This window comes from Ciconia boyciana, chromosome 5, assembly GCF_034638445.1.
Source record: "Ciconia boyciana chromosome 5, ASM3463844v1, whole genome shotgun sequence".
In the NCBI taxonomy this organism is placed as follows: domain Eukaryota; kingdom Metazoa; phylum Chordata; class Aves; order Ciconiiformes; family Ciconiidae; genus Ciconia; species Ciconia boyciana.
The window spans coordinates 2,055,264-2,072,317 of record NC_132938.1 but is presented as its reverse complement, the minus strand read 5'-3'; the positions used below and the strand labels follow the sequence as shown (position 1 = coordinate 2,072,317).

The 17,054-nt window shown below is 53.6% G+C and overlaps 1 protein-coding gene across 5 annotated transcripts in view; it reads left to right on the top strand.

Moving 5' to 3' along the window:
* Positions 1 to 17,054, top strand: part of RAB11FIP5 (RAB11 family interacting protein 5) — a 42,599-nt gene that overhangs the window by 15,047 nt on the left and 10,498 nt on the right. Inside the window, exons 2-5 of one of the 5 annotated variants that reach the window (XR_012042816.1) lie at positions 1,310 to 1,749; positions 3,121 to 3,859; positions 7,516 to 8,835; positions 14,098 to 14,237. Coding sequence is in view for 4 of the 5 variants with exons in the window: in XM_072863262.1 (XP_072719363.1) it covers positions 1,310 to 1,749; positions 3,121 to 3,859; positions 14,098 to 16,671 (3,753 nt within the window). In the remaining variant the exon portion in view is untranslated. Of the gene's footprint in view, positions 1 to 1,309; positions 1,750 to 3,120; positions 3,860 to 7,515; positions 8,836 to 14,097; positions 16,672 to 17,054 lie in introns of those variants that run through there. The other 4 variants (XM_072863263.1, XM_072863262.1, XM_072863266.1 and 1 more) reach the window with 4 other exon arrangements.

Genomic DNA, 17,054 nt, shown 5'->3' with positions numbered 1-17,054 from the left:
GCTTTGGTGTCCTCTCACCCACCGTTCATTCCAGCTGGCAGGAGGCAAGACCCCTCTCCCATCGCATACCAGGGGTAGCTCCGTGCCCTGTGAGTGCACAGGTTATTCTCTGAGGAAGGATTGGGCCCTAAATGGAGGTCGGGAGGTTTTTCCCCTTGTGCAGTGAACGTTTTGGAGGCTTTTCCCATGCTCCTTCCATCTCTGTGTGCAAAGCTACGGAGCAAAGTCTGCGTTACGGGTTTTGTCTGGGACAGGGTAGCGGGGAGCGTCCCCCAGTAACCTGCTGTGGAGTCAGATTAAGCTTTTGTGCTGGTGGATGTGGCCAATATTTCCTTTGGGAGCTCTCACCAGCCCCACGGCGTGGTGCTGGGCCTTGGCAACTGGTGCGAGGGGTGTTAAAATAAAGTCCTTTTCCCTTCTCAGCTCAGGCTTCTGGCTGCCTGAAATCTTACAGACATTTCAGCAGAATTGAGAGATTCGGAGGAGGGGAAGGTGATGGATGTATAGGTGTGCTGCATCCTCCACCATCACATCAGGTCATCGCAGATCCCAAAGCTGTACCGCAGGCTGGAGATTGCCATCGGCCGGCTGTGGGAATGCAGATATTTCCCAAAAATCCAGTAACCTGGGACGGGTATGGTAAAGTAGGGTTGGATTGGATAGGGTAGGTGCTGCATGGCAGCTCCTCCTGCCCGTAAAGGGCTCCCGGGAGGCAGCATCCTCTAAATGCTTGATGCAAGCACATTTCTAGGCAAACTTCAGCATCTTTAATTAGGGTGAGGCATGGAAGATCTAGCGTAAAGTTATTTTAATGAATGTTGTTGAGTGCCTTTGCCATTACGGTACTGTCTCTGACTTGAAAGGATTTGTTCTGAGTCACTGGCTTTTGAATATTTAAAATGCAAGCACAAAACATCGTCTTTTTTTTTAAACACAGGCTCACAGCAACGTATCAACTGACCATACAAAAATGTGGCCACCAGTAACTTTCCCCTGAAATACACAGTGGTATCTGATGCCAGGGTGAGCAAGATGGTGTTTGCCAGGTTATTTAGTGGAAGGACAGTATTTAGTATTAGGACAGGGATGGAGACAGAGCTCTTACAAAACCGCTGCGGTTCAGGGAGGGGTCTGGTCCTGTGCGACACCTCTGTGCTTGGCGTTTGCGTGTCTCTGACTCAGGTCTTAGGTGACTTCTGGGGTTCTTGTGCTAGCTTCCACCCAGCAATATGCTCCCTGAGGTCTTCCTGGCTCATGGCTCTTGGAAATGACGGAGGGGCCTTTCCTCTTCTTTCCTCTCTGGCTCCAGGTGGCACAAGCTACACTCCAAGCCTGGGAAGAAGGAGAAGGAGCGTGGTGAGATCCTGGTGAGCATCCAGTTTACGCGCAACAACCTCACGGCCAGCATGTTTGACCTGTCCATGAAGGACAAGCCACGGTCACCCTTTGGCAAGCTGAAGGACAAGGTGAAAGGCAAGAAGAAATATGACTTGGAGTCGGCCTCTGCCATCATCCCCAGCAGCATGGGTGCCCTCGACATGGAGGATGACTACGATATTGGGGGCAAGAAGTCCAAAGTCAAGGGCTTCTTCTTGAAGAACAAGCTGCGCAAGTCGTCCCTGACGCAATCCAACACCTCCCTGGGATCCGACAGCACTATCTCTTCTGCCAGCTTGGGCTTGGCCGCAAATGTTCCTGAGGTAACCAAATCCCCAAGCAGACACAGCAGTCTGTCCACGGAGCGCTCTGGTAAGAGGATAACGGTTTTAATCCCTCCCCCTTTTTTTCCCCTTCTTTTCTTTGTAAGGGACTGTTGAGGCTTTCCTGCAAATCTGTTAACTAATTGCTTACCTAAGAAGCGGCGTTCTGCACAAACCCTCCGAGACCTTCTGTGTGTGGCAGTAACGTGGTTGCCAGAACGGGGGGAGACGTCTAAGATGTTTTTTTCCTGCTGAGCCTGTATATGAACAGCCTGACTTTACGTTGATGCTGCACGTGCTCCCTGCAGCGCACCACGAGCTTGCAGGCTATGAGGGTTCTTTAGGACCGTTTCTTCTCTGCCCCCTAAAAGCGGGTCGCTAACACTGACTCGTAGCAGTAAACCCCTGGGAGAGGGCTGGGAGAAGCAGAGCACGTTGCTGCTGCACCGTGCTGCTGCCCGGCTGTCTAATGAGACGCCTCCGGCTTGGAGGCAAAGCTGAAACAGTGACCGGTTCCTGGTGATTAAAGCAATCTGAGCTCTTGGCGCTCGGAGAGTGGCTATTTGCAAACAAAAAAGGCTCTTGTAATGAATTAATTCTTGCCGTCCCTTGAAAACAAAATATATAATTAATGGTTTAATTGGCTGGAGACAGCAAATTCCCATATTGGGTGGGAGTCCCTGGGTATGTGCTGCTTCTCACCATGCTGGTGAAGCCGCCCGCGTGATGCCTCTTGGTTTCTGCTGGGTGACATTCCCGTGCACGGCTGGAGAGCGAGCGGGAGCACCAGTCTGGCCCCATCATCCTCGCATCGTGGTGAAGGAGACAGCATCTCCGGCTAGGAGGGGAGAGCAGCTGCGTGTCACCTAACGTCCAGGCAGTCCTTCTCACCGGGCTCTCCACGTAACCCCAAGAATCTGCTGAGCGTTAGCAATGGCCACAGGGTCAGGCAGCGGGAGGGAGAAGCAGGCACTGGACCCTCCTGGCTTGTATCACGCAAAGCAGCAGCTTGGCCTGTCGGAGCGGAGCTCAGAGGCTCGTCGTCTTTTATTCAATGCAAACTCTTAAATCACATGGAAGCATAAGCCCTTTAAGTAGCTTCTGGGTAGTTTCTTGCATTTATTATTGATCTCAGATCCTCTCAGTCAAAGGGTTTGTCATCTTACAGAGACTCTTCTCGGGATCCTGCAGTGGGAGGTGATGTGCTTGGGGAGAACATCGTATAGCCTGTATCGCCACATACTTGTGACCCGTGCTTTGCATTTCTAGTAATTTAATCTGGTAGAGCCTGCGAGGGAGAAAGCTGGTATGATTTCACAGATCTCTTTAGTGTTTGCAAGTAGAAGATAAGGATGCTTGTCATACCTGTGCCTGTTACTCAGATGGCCTCACCTCTGTTTTGTGTTTTATTTCCCCCCAGTGAAAGACTACTTGCCATCTCCAAAGCTGACCCACAAGAGAGCGTTCAGTGACGATGTCTCCCAAGTCAGCCCGGTCCTGGAGCCCAAAGCAATCCAAAGCCTGAAGCCAAAGAACGATCCCGTGTCCCGGTCTTCCCTCTGCATCAACGGGAGCCACGTTTACAGCAACGAGCCTCCACCAAAGAGCCCCGTGTCTGTCCCGCAGAGCTCCGCGCCGCTGTCTGTGCCCAACGTCCCCAGACGGCAGGAGGAGGGCTTCGGCTTCGCTCCCCTCCATCCCGACTCCCACGAGGTGCCTTGGGGCGTCAGCAACTTTGAGAGGACACAGCAGAGAGACGAGCCCAGGTTCATACCATCTCCTCCCAGCTTAGCCTTGCAAGAAGAGCTCAAGGTCTCCACGAAAGCCGTCACTCTCAGTAACCATCTGGGCAGAGCCAAGATGGAAGAAAACAGTCGCCTAGAGAACAAGCCGACTCAAGCTGCAGCACCCATGGTCTTCTCCACGGAAATGACAAAGGACAAACAACCTGAGGAAATGAGGAAGGAAGACAAGAAAGCGAAGGGCGGCCTCTTCCACCACGGGGGCAACAAGAGTGACATGGGGAGCAAAGGCCAGGGGGAGAAAGTGGGACCCTCCCACGGCTCGTCCGTCCACGCGACGGCAGGGGGAGATGAGAGGAATAAAACCAGCGGCTGGTTCGGTTCAAAGGAGCCCAAAGAGTCCTCTCAGAAACCCAGGTCAGTGAAACGGGTGCGTTGACGTCTAGGCCATTAACTAGCTGCCCCAGCCTCCTGTCTTCAACGGCTGCGCTGTTAAATGCTCTCCAGCATCAGCAGAGGACCAGTCCCCATTGCTCAGACAAGATGATAGTGGGGGAAATTCTTCCTTGGTCTTAAATGTCTCAAAGGGAGGGTGATTTTTCCTGGATCCTCCCCTGGCTTCTGCCACAAACCAACTCCATTTGCCCTCCCGGGCCGTGTTTCCCGATTGGGGAAGGGAGGGGTCCCCTTCATGGAGAGGGAGATGTTTCCCTCTGCAGAGATGAGGCTCAGTGTGGTCATGCCAAGTGTTTCTGTGGCCTCGAAGTAAAGGATCGTTATCCTTTAATTAGCTAAAAGAGCTTCCCTGGCAGTCAGTGTAGGATGCAGGACATGGTGACATGTAATGATGGTTTTTTTATTAACATCACCCCCTCTACGTCACTGGTCTGGCCTGGGGGTGCAGTATTTTGGTGACTTGAGATATTATTAATATTTCTGAAGTAACTAATCCCAGCCCTGCTCTTTCCTCTTCCCATCCCACTCCAGCCTTCCCTCCTCCTGATTATGAATCTCTAATTGTTCTCGCTTTGTGTGATGATTCATCCCTCCAAATCCTCAGCACTGTATTTGTGGCGCACAAAATGCGGCGTTCGTGCTGTTTCTCTGCGGGCTTTATCGCGACAGTGTGTCACCCACGTCCATCCCTGTAGCCCCCGGCAGCTGAGCTGGGGGTCCAGAGGTCGATCAAGAGCCTGGTGTGGTGTTATCGTTGCTCAGTGAAAGGGAAAAAACGAGGTTAAAAGCAGCCAGAGAAAATAACTAGCAGTCGAGAGCTGGTTGAATCTAGAGGGTTGATTTATTATAGGGATTTTCTAATCTGGGCTGACTTTAACCTAATTTGTTAAGCAGGAGGATTTTAATTCAGTCTAAGCCTCCTTTAATGAGGAGGGCACTCATGGTTTATTCAACCTAACCAGATTCCACACGGGTTAAACTGCTTTTAAAGTGCTGCTCAGACGTAAGTGAAGGGGGTGAGCACATCGCTCAGCGCGGCTTCAGAACAGGGGCAGCCCCAAAAGTCCTCCTCTTCTCACCCCACCAGAAGGTGTTGCACTCGTACTGGTCTTTAAGGCCCATGGGAGGCCAGAACGTGCTGCCACCCCCCTTCCCAAGGACCGAAGGCCACGTGTCCTTGTCCTGCGTGCCACACGCGGTCCCTTGAGAGGAGCGTGTGCTGTCGGCGCGAGGATGGGAGAGGAGCCGTAAGGGCTGGTAAGGCTCGGTCCTGCCCGCTGCCAGCACTCCCAGCTGCTCGAGCAGAGCTGGGGACACCGAGGCAGGCGGGGAGCTGCTCTCCTGAGTCACGAATACCCCATCTTGCAGGGCACGGAGCTCTTTCCCCCAAAGCCTTTTGTTGGGGAGCAAAGGCTGGCTCACACAGGGGAGGCGATGGGGAAGGGAAGGACCAGGCAGAATGTGGGCTCTCCGTCCTCGAGCAGCTCTGGCAGCAGGAGAGATGAACGCGAGGTCCTGGGACTGCTGTGGCTGCATTCCTACGTACGGGTCTTTCATTTCCAGGAGACTTGAAACCCTGGTAGTTATTTGGTGTCACATCCCAGTGCAAAGTTTGTTTCTGGATGAGACTAAAGGACTGTGGTCTCTGAATGCTGTGATTGAGGAAGGACAGAATATTACCACTCAAGATTGTACTTTTAATTTTTTTTTTTTTTTCATTTTGTGATAATAAACCTGCTGTTTGATTTAAGTCCTAGAATAGAAAAGATACCGTATGAAAAATAAACCCATAAAAAACCCTACTGTATTCAGGCAGTGACTCCACAAGCTGCCTGAGCCAGCCAGCGAAGTACTGTGAGCCTATGGTGATGGGATGGGAGATGCCCTCTGCATCTCCCTCTGGAGCCTTTTCCTCGATAAACGGGTGAGAAACATGCAGTTTTCCTCCTGCTTTGCAGTTCTAGGAAGGAGGCAGATGCAGGCTGTGCGTTACAACCTGACGTGTAAGCCATGCCTGCTCCACTCCTCTGATGGACGCTGCTGCCTTCAAGGCAAGGATGTCCGATCCGGCTGTAAATCGGGTCCCGAATGCCTGTAGCATCCAACCCAGCGGATAATTGCCGTGAGTGCAGAGGTGCCCTTAAACACTGCTGGTTTCTAACAACCCTCTGCCTTTTTTTAAATGACAGCTGCTGGACCCATTCCCAGCGTTACTCCTCTCCCAGAGGGTTTTCACTCGGTGTGCTTTTTTTTTTTCCTATCTACTTCAGTGCTCACAGTTTAATTTCAAGCTAAGCTGAAGCTAAGCTTTGCTTAGAGTCGGTTTGCCGTGGCATGCCGAGGACCCCATCCACAGACGGCTGTCTTGTAAGGAGAAACTTGGATGAGCCATGCGACAGCAGCTCCTCCGGCTGGGGTTTTCTCTCCCAAAAATAGGAATTGCTTTGAAGCAGCAGGGCTGGAGGGAACAAATTCACAGGGGCCCCTTTTGGGGTGTTTATAAGCATCTGAATGGGCTTTAATTGCAGTTTGCAATTTGAAAATGGGAAGTAATGATCTTAAACTGTAGCATGGGAGATTTAAGGTAGTCATTAGGAGAAGTCTCCTATGGAGGATGTTGAAGAGAGCTGCCTGGCTGGGAGGAGGAAGCCCAGCGGCTGGGGCTTTGGGGACCAGGGTAGATGAGGAACATTACAAGAAGCATTTGTCCTAGCATGTGGCCCAGGCTGGGCCGTGGGAGATGGTGACCGAGTCTCATTTGATGCGAAAATGGCCTTTCCATCATCACAGGGAGATGGACTGTCTCTAGTCTGGCTTTCCTGGTTCTTCATTTTTTTTCTGACTATTAATTACAACAATCACTACTTACTCTAATTATACAGAACTCTAACTTTTCTGATTTTATTCTCCTTCCTTACACTGAACAACCTTGTGGACCATGCCACTGATTCAAGTCAAAGCTGTTGAAGAGCTTATTAGGTCTTGATGGCGTCAGGTTGCACGTATGGTCTGGTGCCATCTGTATTGTGATAATCAAATGCGTATGGTCTCTCAAGCGTGCGACTGAAAAATTAGCAGTGCTTATCTGTGGGTGTTTTATGGATGTCCATCTGCATCTGCAGGAGCTACTCAGTTACCAGTGTAACTTCTAGAGCTGAAGACGAATTAACCTTTGCTTTGTAGAGAGAACCAGCCTCTGAATCGAGCAGTTTTAAGTCTTTGACATATCTGCAGAAAGGATTTTTTCCCTCCCGCTCTCCTGATTCTGGAAACTTCAGCTTTGTGGCTCCTATCAGCTGAGCAAGCAGCATCTTCTCACCTTTTTGCCCACCGTGGATAGGTCAAGTTTCATCCCAAGCTGAACGTGGGGAGAGAGCATCAAAAGCAGTCACCTTTGCAAGACCAAAAAACTCAACCTGTAATTAGTTAAAAGGTCTGTAATTAGAAAGGTGCTTTACAGTTAAGGCTTAAATTAGCCTGCAGCTAAGACAAGCTTGGCACAGCTTGTCTTTAACCACTTGCTCTTGCAAAACCACACCCTTTCTGAAATAAGGAAGCCACTGACTTTCAGCTGGTTTTAACTTCAGCTTTATAAAAGGTTTTCTGTTCTGTTACAGGCGGTTTCTGCCGAGCCATCGGCAAGCCCACACGAGCTGGCGCTGCCCTGCGAGCTGCAAACCTGCCCACTCTCTTACCCAGGGAGAGGGCTGGACATTTCTGCCTTCAGCCCTCATTTACATGTTTGTTCGCTGGCTCTTGATGGGGAAGCAGGTCCCAAAGGCTGTGCCTTTCTGCCCTGGCTTTGCTAATCCGTGGCGGCTACTGGGCTTTGATACTGGTTTGAATGGAAGCAGTAGGAAGATAGTGTTTGCTCTTTGGAGACCTGAATAAAAGACTGTTTGGGGGTTCTTGTTTTTAAGGTGGTGTGGTCAAGGGTTGTATGTAAGGAGGAAGCTCAGCAGGTTTATTTGAGGCAAGGCCTGGGGCTAAAACAATTGGTTTAACTATTTTCAGGGTTTCCTACAGTGTTATCAGAGCTCCACAGGTCCTGCTTCCTGCAGTGTGAATCGGGGTGATAAAACGAGGCTGCATCTCATGCTTGGCAATAGGAAAAAAGAGAAATTGTGCTCTCTCTTGTAAAAATAATTGCATTAGTGCCATTTGCAGGTCAAAGCCCTTTCCCTCTGTGGCTGCTTTCACGGGGAGAAAATGTAAAATCACTCCCCACCTTGGTTGTCACTCCTCTTTCCCTAGTCCATACCCTTACATCCAGCAGTGAGGCCAAATATTGACTTGAATTCCTCACTCTTCATCATGTACTCCTAAAAAGTACATTTCCTAAATGCTGGAAATGGGAAGAAGGTTTTGAATGATTGGAGCACGGTCCTCGGACAGGCTGGCAGTGTGGAGCGGCGCAGGTGGACCAGGTGAGCTTGTCAGTAGGACTGAACACCGATGCGTGTGACAGCCCCCTCCAAAGCACCGTTAACGGGGACTTTCAGAGCAGAACCTGGGAGGCTGCAGAGTTTGATGAAGAGGAGCACCGTGTCGTGAGAACCAGGGCGTCATGGATAACGGCAATACTGCGGATGAGGCCATCGCAGGAGCCGTCGGGGTCACATCTCTGGCACAGGTCTTGTATCCACGCGAGCTGCAAAACTGCACGCCTGCATAGGATCAGTCACAGGGTAAAAATGATCAGGGATGGAGCTGGACGTTTTCCCTCTGGCATGAGGGGTGCGGGGAGCCTGCAAGGGTGAGAAATGGCTCTTAAAATGCCTCTGCCTTCCTTTTGCCTCCTGAGCCTGCATTTCCCAGGGATGGACGTGAAGCAGGATGGTGAATCGGATCCTAAGCTGGCACCAGCTCAGCCCTGGTGAGACAAATCTGCTTTGTAGCTGTCCAGGTAGAGCACAGCCCCGCTCCCACCCCTAAAAGTGAGTGTTGGGGTTAGCACTTTCCATCTACCTGGGCTCCTACTGCCCAGATCCTCTCTCTGCTATTTTTTTTTTTAATTCCTGTGGTTTTGGGGCAAATCTATAAAGCAAGACTTGTCCGTTTTAATTGGAATGATGGGCAGGTGAGGACCAAGGGGAAAGCAAAGTGGTTATTTCACAGATAGCTAAACCCCTTGCTCTCACCTCCAAAATTGCTATTTAAAAGCAGCATTTGCATATATTCTCTGACTCCTTCCCACTTGGGTTCCCACCCTGTACAAAAATGTCCCGGGCTGCCGTACCCATCTCTTCTCAACCCCTTTCTGCACAAATCCTGCTGTGCCAGCCTTGCTCACACCGGTGGGAGGAAATTTCTGATCCCTGCCAGGCTTTGAAGCCACTGCCGGGGCCTCCAGCACCCTGGTCCTGCGGGTTTTCCACCCTCCCTGGCTCACTCGCAGCAAGCCCCGGCTGCATGCTTGTCTGCGGGGAAAAGGTGCAAAAAGCAGCTTGTGAGTGGAAGGGTCATGGCACTCCCCTGGATCCAGCCCTCCTAGGAGGGATTTTCCACTTGAACTTCAGCACAGCTCTTAACCTTGACGCTTTAAGGCTGGATTTGAGCCCTGCCCTCCCTAAACCCCTGCTTTGTCAGTGCACGTGCTGTTTTCTTTATCTTCACCGTGCAGAGTTACCCACCCTCTTGCAGATGGGCTGCGATGGCTGGGGACGGTGCTCTGTGACTGCGGAGCTGGGGCGGCTGCCTTCAGCCTGAAATTCAGGCTGTGATCTGTAAGGAAAAAAATCTCCCTGCATTGAACAAGCTGTTTCAAATAGACTTTCCATCAGGGGGTTGCTCAGCAATATTTTATTTTCTTCTTTTTTTTTTATTTCTGCTGAGAGGCTAAAACGCGTCTGTGAAGTGCTGCCAAACAAATAAATGAGGGCAGAAAGGTACCCGCTATTTATTTTGGCTGGCGGAGTTGTGTGCTGGGGTATGGGAGGAGGAGGGTGAGTCAGCGCTTCAATGCAGCAAAGATCTTCAATCAGGCTGCTGCAAGCGGAGGTTTCCCTCTAGAGGAATACGCCATCCTCGGCTCCTTGTTTCGCTGAGCACTTCCAGCATCCTTCATCAGAGAGGGGAAACAGGGCTTTTTGTGGGGTGGGTTATTCATGGGGAGAGCAGGTCTGCTGCCAGCGCTGGGCTGGTAACCAAAACAGGGGATGCTTTTCCCAAGGAAAAGGGTTGAGCGGTGACGGTGCAATTGGTGCTTTGAAAACCCAGGGGAAAGACGCAGGCTCTGCTGGGGTTTGCGGCTGAGAGCAGTTTATGCAGCCCCTGAGCAAGCCCCGGTGGGTCCCAGCAGGAATGGGGATGGGCAGTGGAAAGGAAACTTCAGTAGGGGGTTTTGGAGGAGGAAAACTGTAATCCCACAAAAAAAGATGGATTTAAGTTCTGTCTTACATCTTTAGCTTGGCTCAGGCTGTACATGCTGGGGGAGGACAATATGGGACCGCTGCCCGGCAGGGGAGACATTTGGGTCCTCTTGTGCCAGAGGCAGAGGCTGCATTGCTTCTAGCTTGCTTCCCTCCAGGAAAAGATTCACGTTCACCCACCTTGTTCCCCAGGTGAAGTGCAGCCTTCACTTTGCAGCATCCTGACACCGATGTGTCGGTCACGACAGCGTGGGGCAGTCGGGGCCTTGCTGAAAGCACCTTCCCGATTTCTGGTGGCCCAGACCATGCAGGCAGCCGCTTGGGGCTGGGACCAGCTCGCTGGCGTGGCCAAGAGCTGCTCTTTCTCAGCAGGTCCAGCACCCTGTGAGCCCCATCATGACTTGGGGAAGGAAGGACCTTGGGTGGGTTTGAAGGACCTTGAAGCTGTTCCTCCACCTGTGCGGGTGGGGATCAGTGCAACCTGGGGCACTGCCCATCGTGTCTGCCTGGGCAAGGGGCTACTCTGGCATCAGCCATTCCCTGGGGAAGGAACTTCAACCACTCAGCCTTCTGGCAGCTGTGAAGGTCGTTAGCAGCGAGCACTCATTAGGAGTCTGAAGCTGATTAATGCTCTGTAGCCATTTAGTGCTAGAGCCCAGCAGAGCTGGCTGGATCAGGCCTTGGTTGCTCTTACTCAGCAGTAAATGCTGTTTAAGCAGAATCATGAATGAGGGATCTTAATCTGGACCAAAACATCAAAGCAAGTGCCAGCAAGAAGGAGCAGTCGCAGGAGCAAGCAGAGGTAGGGCAGCAGTGTGTGCCGTTTGCAGCCACCCTGAGATCCTGGTGTTTCAGGTTGGACCTCGCCACCTTCCCTTTCCAGCTGGAAAGGAAAATTTGCCGTGTTTTGCCCTGTTCCACCACAGATAAAACCCATTTGTGAATCTTGTGAACTCACCCAGCTGGACCTTGGGTCATGGGCAGCTGTGCTCCTCTTCTGGAGAGCTTAAATTTGAGGGTGATTAGGGAAAAAGGTCAATTTGCAGCAAGTGGCAGGAAACAGGAGCATGGAGCCACCCAGCAGCTGCAGGTATTTGCACCTTCTGCATTCAGAAAACCAGAAGAATTGAAGGACTCTGTCAATACAAGCCAGAGCCTTGAGACCTTCGGGATGGCAAACACCAAATAGCCGTGACGGAGGGGTGGGCTGCCCTGTCTCCTTGTGCAAATGCTGTCGTGCTGCGCCGCTGCTGCCTCGTGGATGGTCTTTTACAGAACAGCGAGGCTGCCCTGTGGATGGTCCGGAGTGGGCCTTGTGCTTGTTTGGATGCAGAGCACCCCAACCACACGCCGATGCCCAGGTCACAGCGTGCCCGGAGAGGTTGGTTCCCAAGCAGAGAGCAGCTGCCGGTGTCTCTGGGGTGGTTTGTGCCTAAAGGTCCATCACCATCCGCTTCTCCCATCGCTTCTCCTGGAGGTTTTCTGTGCTCGCTGAGAGCTTGAAACACCCAAGGAGAGTTGGGCTGCTCAGAGTTATCTTCTGCGGAGGTGCACGCCCGGCTGCCCGCCACGGGTTTTCCACCCTGCTACACACCGAGCGGGGAGAGGACGCAGAGACACGGCGGAGCATGGCCGGGCTGTGTGGGGACGGGGTGGGCACCTGTGCCATGGCCACCACTGCTGCTTAGTGACAGCAGGAGAGGGCACCCATGAGCCGTCTCTGCCCGCAGCACCAAGTGAGCTGCAGGTTTGAGTGGAAATGAAGGTTTCGAGGCTTTTTTTGGTGCCTGAATTCCTGGTTCTGCTAATTGGTATCTGGCGTAGCGTCTGATGGGTGCTGGAGTTGAGCCTGTTGCACTCGGCCGCTTGCTGTGTGTGTTACCTACCTAAAAACTGGGACGGGGGCACTTTGGTGGCATTGATTGCATAAATAGGCACCTTTCCAAGGTAGCTGCTTAGAAGATGATGCGTGAGGAGGGCTTTGAAGCTGCCAGGAGTGGGGAGAAGTGGGTCCTACCCCGCTGCTGCAGTGTGCATGGGCTCCTGCCTGTCTGTGCATCACTCGTGGTCCAGGGTGTGCTGCTGGCACGTAACTCTGCCTGCTTTAAAAGCAACCGATGCTGACTGCACCTTCACACATCGTTAACTTTTGCCTCAAGATGGCATTTTTGCGCTTTAAAATGTGTCTAAGGCTTTTCGTGCACCCGTAATAACAGATGAAAATAGTTGCCCAGGCAACTTTGCCATTTGACCACGATCTTCCAGCGCCGCCTGTGATCCCTACCAGCAGCTGGGGTGAGGCAGGGTAATACCGTGATGTAGCCACAGGGCTGGACATACCCCATGCATATTGGCAAAGCAATGACTTTATTAATTCCTCGTTAAACTTTGATATGCCTAGTGCTGGCTGGTGAATGTCCATATTTCTCCCAAACCAAGACCGGGGTCTCTTTGAAGCTCGGCTGTCGTGGCCGACGCAGAAGGAATTAATCCCGCCGGCTCGGTTACGGGGCAGTACAGCCGCATGTGCCGGTACAGGATGCCCCCATCCTGGGGACGGGATTGCTCCTGGCAGGGGTGAGTCAAGGGGACAGGGGCTCAGGAGGAGGGAGCGTGGCAGTCGGAGCAGAAGCTGGGGCGCGGGGGGTCCACACCGCACCCTTCGTGACGTGAAAACCTCCAAGACGGCCAGCCCCGGCCTGGCAAGTCTTCCTCAGGGGTGGTGATGCTCATTGCTGGAGGAGTTCCCAAAGGTCAATGAAATCCCAAAGAAAGGTCAGCGTAGTCCCTCTTGAAAAGGCAGCAAAGAACTGGCCGCCTGACTCGGAGCGAGGTGTAGAAGGAGACTGACAGTCTGAATTTGAGCTGTGCTGAATCCCTTCCTCCTTGGGGTCCCCCGTGGGGGTTCAGGCATCTCGGGACCTCAGGTCAGAAGTGACGTGACGAAGGGTGTGCGGAGAGGCTGGGCAGAGTCAAGAGCGGAGCCAGGGCCACATCCTGGCCACATGCTCCCTCCTGCTCAGCTCTTGTTCCTTGGCTGCCCGTGGCTGCTCTACCTTCCCTCCTGCGTGAGTGGGAGCACTGCGGCCGCTGTCGTCCTGATACGTTGCCAAACAAGTAACAAGGCACTGGGGTAAACTGGAAAAGACTCACTCCTGCGTGCTCTTACTGGCTCAAGTAATCCTGATCCAAGAGCCCAGCCCGGCTCCTTGTGCGCAGCCTGTCCTGGGTACGCACCAGTGTTGGGACAAAAAAAATGAGCCGAGACCTTGGGCCACAGGAGGTGGGAAAAACCTCTCGGGCTCCTGAGTATTAGGGCTTGCTAAGGCAGAAAGGGAAGATTTGGAGGACTCTTCTAGAAGAAGGGCTGCCCTTTCCTTTTTGTTGTGCATGCCCTTTCCACGCCTTGACTCCATAATCATTGCTCTGCCTAACAAGAGAGACGAGTATGTATTTGATCATTGCATTGCTTTGAACCGAAGCGTTTGTAGTGTGTGTGGTGTATGCTTACAGCACTGTCACAGCATTAACCAGGAGGACTGTTTTGTCTTCCCTCCACAGCCTGGAAGTGTCTCCTCAGGTAGAAACCAGCTCAGATGCTCCTTCTCATTTTCCTCCCTGCTCCCCTGCCCAGTTTCCTCCTGCCGCTGTAGCCCATCTCGCTAGCATGCCAAGCGCTAACCTCTCTCCCGCTATTGGAGACAGTCAGTCCGGATGCTTGTCCCCTACCAACCCATTCCTCAACTCCCTGCAGAGCAATCCCTTCTTTGAGGACCTCCTCGCTGACCAGGTACTAAATTCTCCTTCACCTGCTCACTTTTTCTCTAGTTTCCCGTCTGGGCCGCATGCTTCAACAGAGGTCGCTGGGAGCTTTTATTTCTCTGAGGATTGCAGTCCCTCTGCCTCCCTAAGACATAAAGACCCAGAGAGGGAGTCTCCAGCCAAAAGCGTTTGTGTCCCCGTTCCAGAAACTACTCCCCCATCACAAGGAGACCTTCCTCCTCCAGACGAGAAACCCGCTGTCCCTCCTCCCCTCTCGGAGTGGGACGATACCTTCGATGCCTTTGCGACCAGCAGGCTCAAACCAGAACTGAAGAAGGAAAACTTCTTTGCTTCGCTGGCGGCGGAGGGCATGGCTTTCATTGATGATCCCGATGCAGCCAGCCCAACAGAAAGATCAGCCGAGCCGGCTCGCGAGAAGGGGACAAAGGTGTATGAAAAGGCTGATTCACAAATTGGCAGTGAAATGCCTGCAACTCTACGGTCTTGGACAAATTTCTCCAGTTTAGATGTGGGGGCAAACTTGGTGAGCACAACTCAGGAAGCGACCGTGATAGAGGATGTGCTGAGCCCTGTGTCTGCAGGGTCGATGGGAGGGAGGAGGAAAAGCAGCACGCCTACGGTTTGGACAGCCGCGTTTGCATCGGGAAATCCAGGGGAAAAAGAGGCTTCAACGCCACTAACTGCTGAAAATAGTGCCAGGGAGGAAGGGGACAATAATGAGGAGGAACCCTCTAGTGCAGGGACAAATGGATGGATGACCATAGCCACCGAAACTGCTCCTGACCCGTCAGAGAGCACCCAAAGTGTGGCTGAGCAGGAGCGCGTGGGTCGGGAGAGTGCGTTCGGCCCGCGGCCAGCCTTCCTCAGCGAAGGTGCCTTTGAAGCGAAGAGCGGATCTCGCGCCGCCGCTTGTGTGTTGCCCAGAAGCACCTTTGCCCCCGAGCCCATCTCCGAAACCCTGCCAGGCAGCAACATGGTGGCCGTGCCCCCGCGTGTGCTCGCAGATGTGGCAGCACGACGGTTCCCCGTGGCCCGTGAGCCAGGGATGGAGCCCCAGGGCGCTGGTAGCGAGGAGGAAGCATTTGACATACGGACTTCAGTCTATCGGCTCCAGGCTAGCATGCGGCTCGAGGCCAGCGAAAGCCGTGTAAAACTCAGCTCCGACATTCGTGAGAGGCACGTCGTTCTCTCTCCATGGACAGGTACCCAAGAGAAGGAGGAGACTGGGGCCAGCTCGGCCGTGCCGCCCCCCAAACCTCCGAGGTGGTTCGCAGGCATGGGTAGCGGAGGGGACGGCGAGGAGGAGGATGCTTGCGACCGGCAGCGAGGCAGCGAGGAGCGATGGGAAGATGCGGAGGGCCCGAAGGCAGACGTGGAGCTGCCGAGGAGCCATCTGAGCAGCGAGCCCTCTGTCCCAGCATCTCCCAGCCCACCCACACTGGGAGTGGACATAGCTGAAGCCGGGAGTGAGCTCCCGGTCTCCGAGGATGCCGAATCTGCTGCTGCAGACTCAGCAGCTAATTTGGAGGCGAGAGCTAGCAAGCTGGCAAAAGGGGACACCTCTTTGGGGGAGGACTGGTCGGAGATGAATGAGACGGATGCAGCTGAGCAGTTCGAGACTTGCCCATCGAAGTCCTCCCTAGATGAATTAGGCCAGTCGGGTGCTAAGGAGAGCTGGAGCCAGCCAGGTTTATCTCCTCTGATGGGAGCCGCAGATGGTGCCGAGTGGGAGATGGCCTCCGAACAGGAGCCGTTCCCTGAGGAGCTCAGTATGTCAGGACTAAACCCACCTTCCAAGCTAGACCTGGGCCAGACGGAAATCTTCTGGACGGCTCTGGAAGAGCAGGGGGCAGCCGGTCACCCCGCGGGTCTCAGCCCAGCGGCGCAACCCCAAAGGTTAGCGCATGGGGAGAGTCCACCCCAGCCGGAGCTGGCGTGGGGTGATGGTGAGGGGCAGCACGGGCGAGCGGAAGGCCAGCCTGAGCCTTGTCCCCCTGTGGCAGTGGCCGGCCCTCCCCGGGAGGCAGAGCAGGGCAGATCCCCCGCCAGCGAGCCCGAGGGGCCGTGGCGCCGATGCTCGGCAGACAGCAGGATAGACTTCAAGAAGGCTGATTTCTGGAAGCCAGATAGGGCAGAGGAGAGACGTGAGCAGGACACTTCAGCCCCGAGAAATCCCTTTGCTCCGGAACTCAGCCCAAATGCCCCAAGCAATCCCTTTGTGGAGAAGCCACCAGACCCCCTCCCTGTTCAAGCTGTGCTGCCCGAAAGGCTTGGTCAGGGAGGCTTCAGCTTCACCAACCTCCACGAGGAAGCCCTCGGGCAAGGCTTCCAGCCCACTAACCTTCCCGGGGACCCCCTGGGCAAGCCTCCTTTCCTGCATGACAGCCAGCCCTTGGCCTTCTCCACCCCTTTCCTTGTGGCTGCAACTAACCCTAAACAGTTTGATTTCCCTTCCCCTGTTGCGTGCCCCGCGAGCAGCGGGGTCCCTGCCGCGACCAGCCGCGCAGCCGCCCAGCCCTGCCCTTTGCCGCAGTCCGGTGACACACAAGCTTCAGCGCTCGTGGTTTTGCCCAGGGAGACACAGCCAGCTGAGAAGCCCTTTTTCCAGCAGACGACCAGGTGAGCACTCTCCGGGGAAGGCGAAGGGTGTGTATTTGGTAGAGGTGAACCCTGTCTCCCTTCTGCTCTTATCAGGGGGCCGATAAGTGGACCCCGGCTCAGTGTCAGCAGCTCACGGCTGCGCTGACTCCAAGGAGGCCGCTCCATGCATTGCTGCAGGTCCTCTCTCCCCTCACCTTCCCATGGTCCCAGAGAGTCCAGCTTGTACAGCTTGAAGCCTTGGCGCTCTCGGATCACGGTGGGGAATGGCCACTGGTGTCCTGTGTTTGCCCTAGGTTAGGGCAAACGGTTTGATGCATCCAAGACCTGCCCCAGGGAAAAATTTAGCAGAATTGCATCCGCATTTCACTCGATGCTAATTTTGGCTCCATCATCTTCCCTGT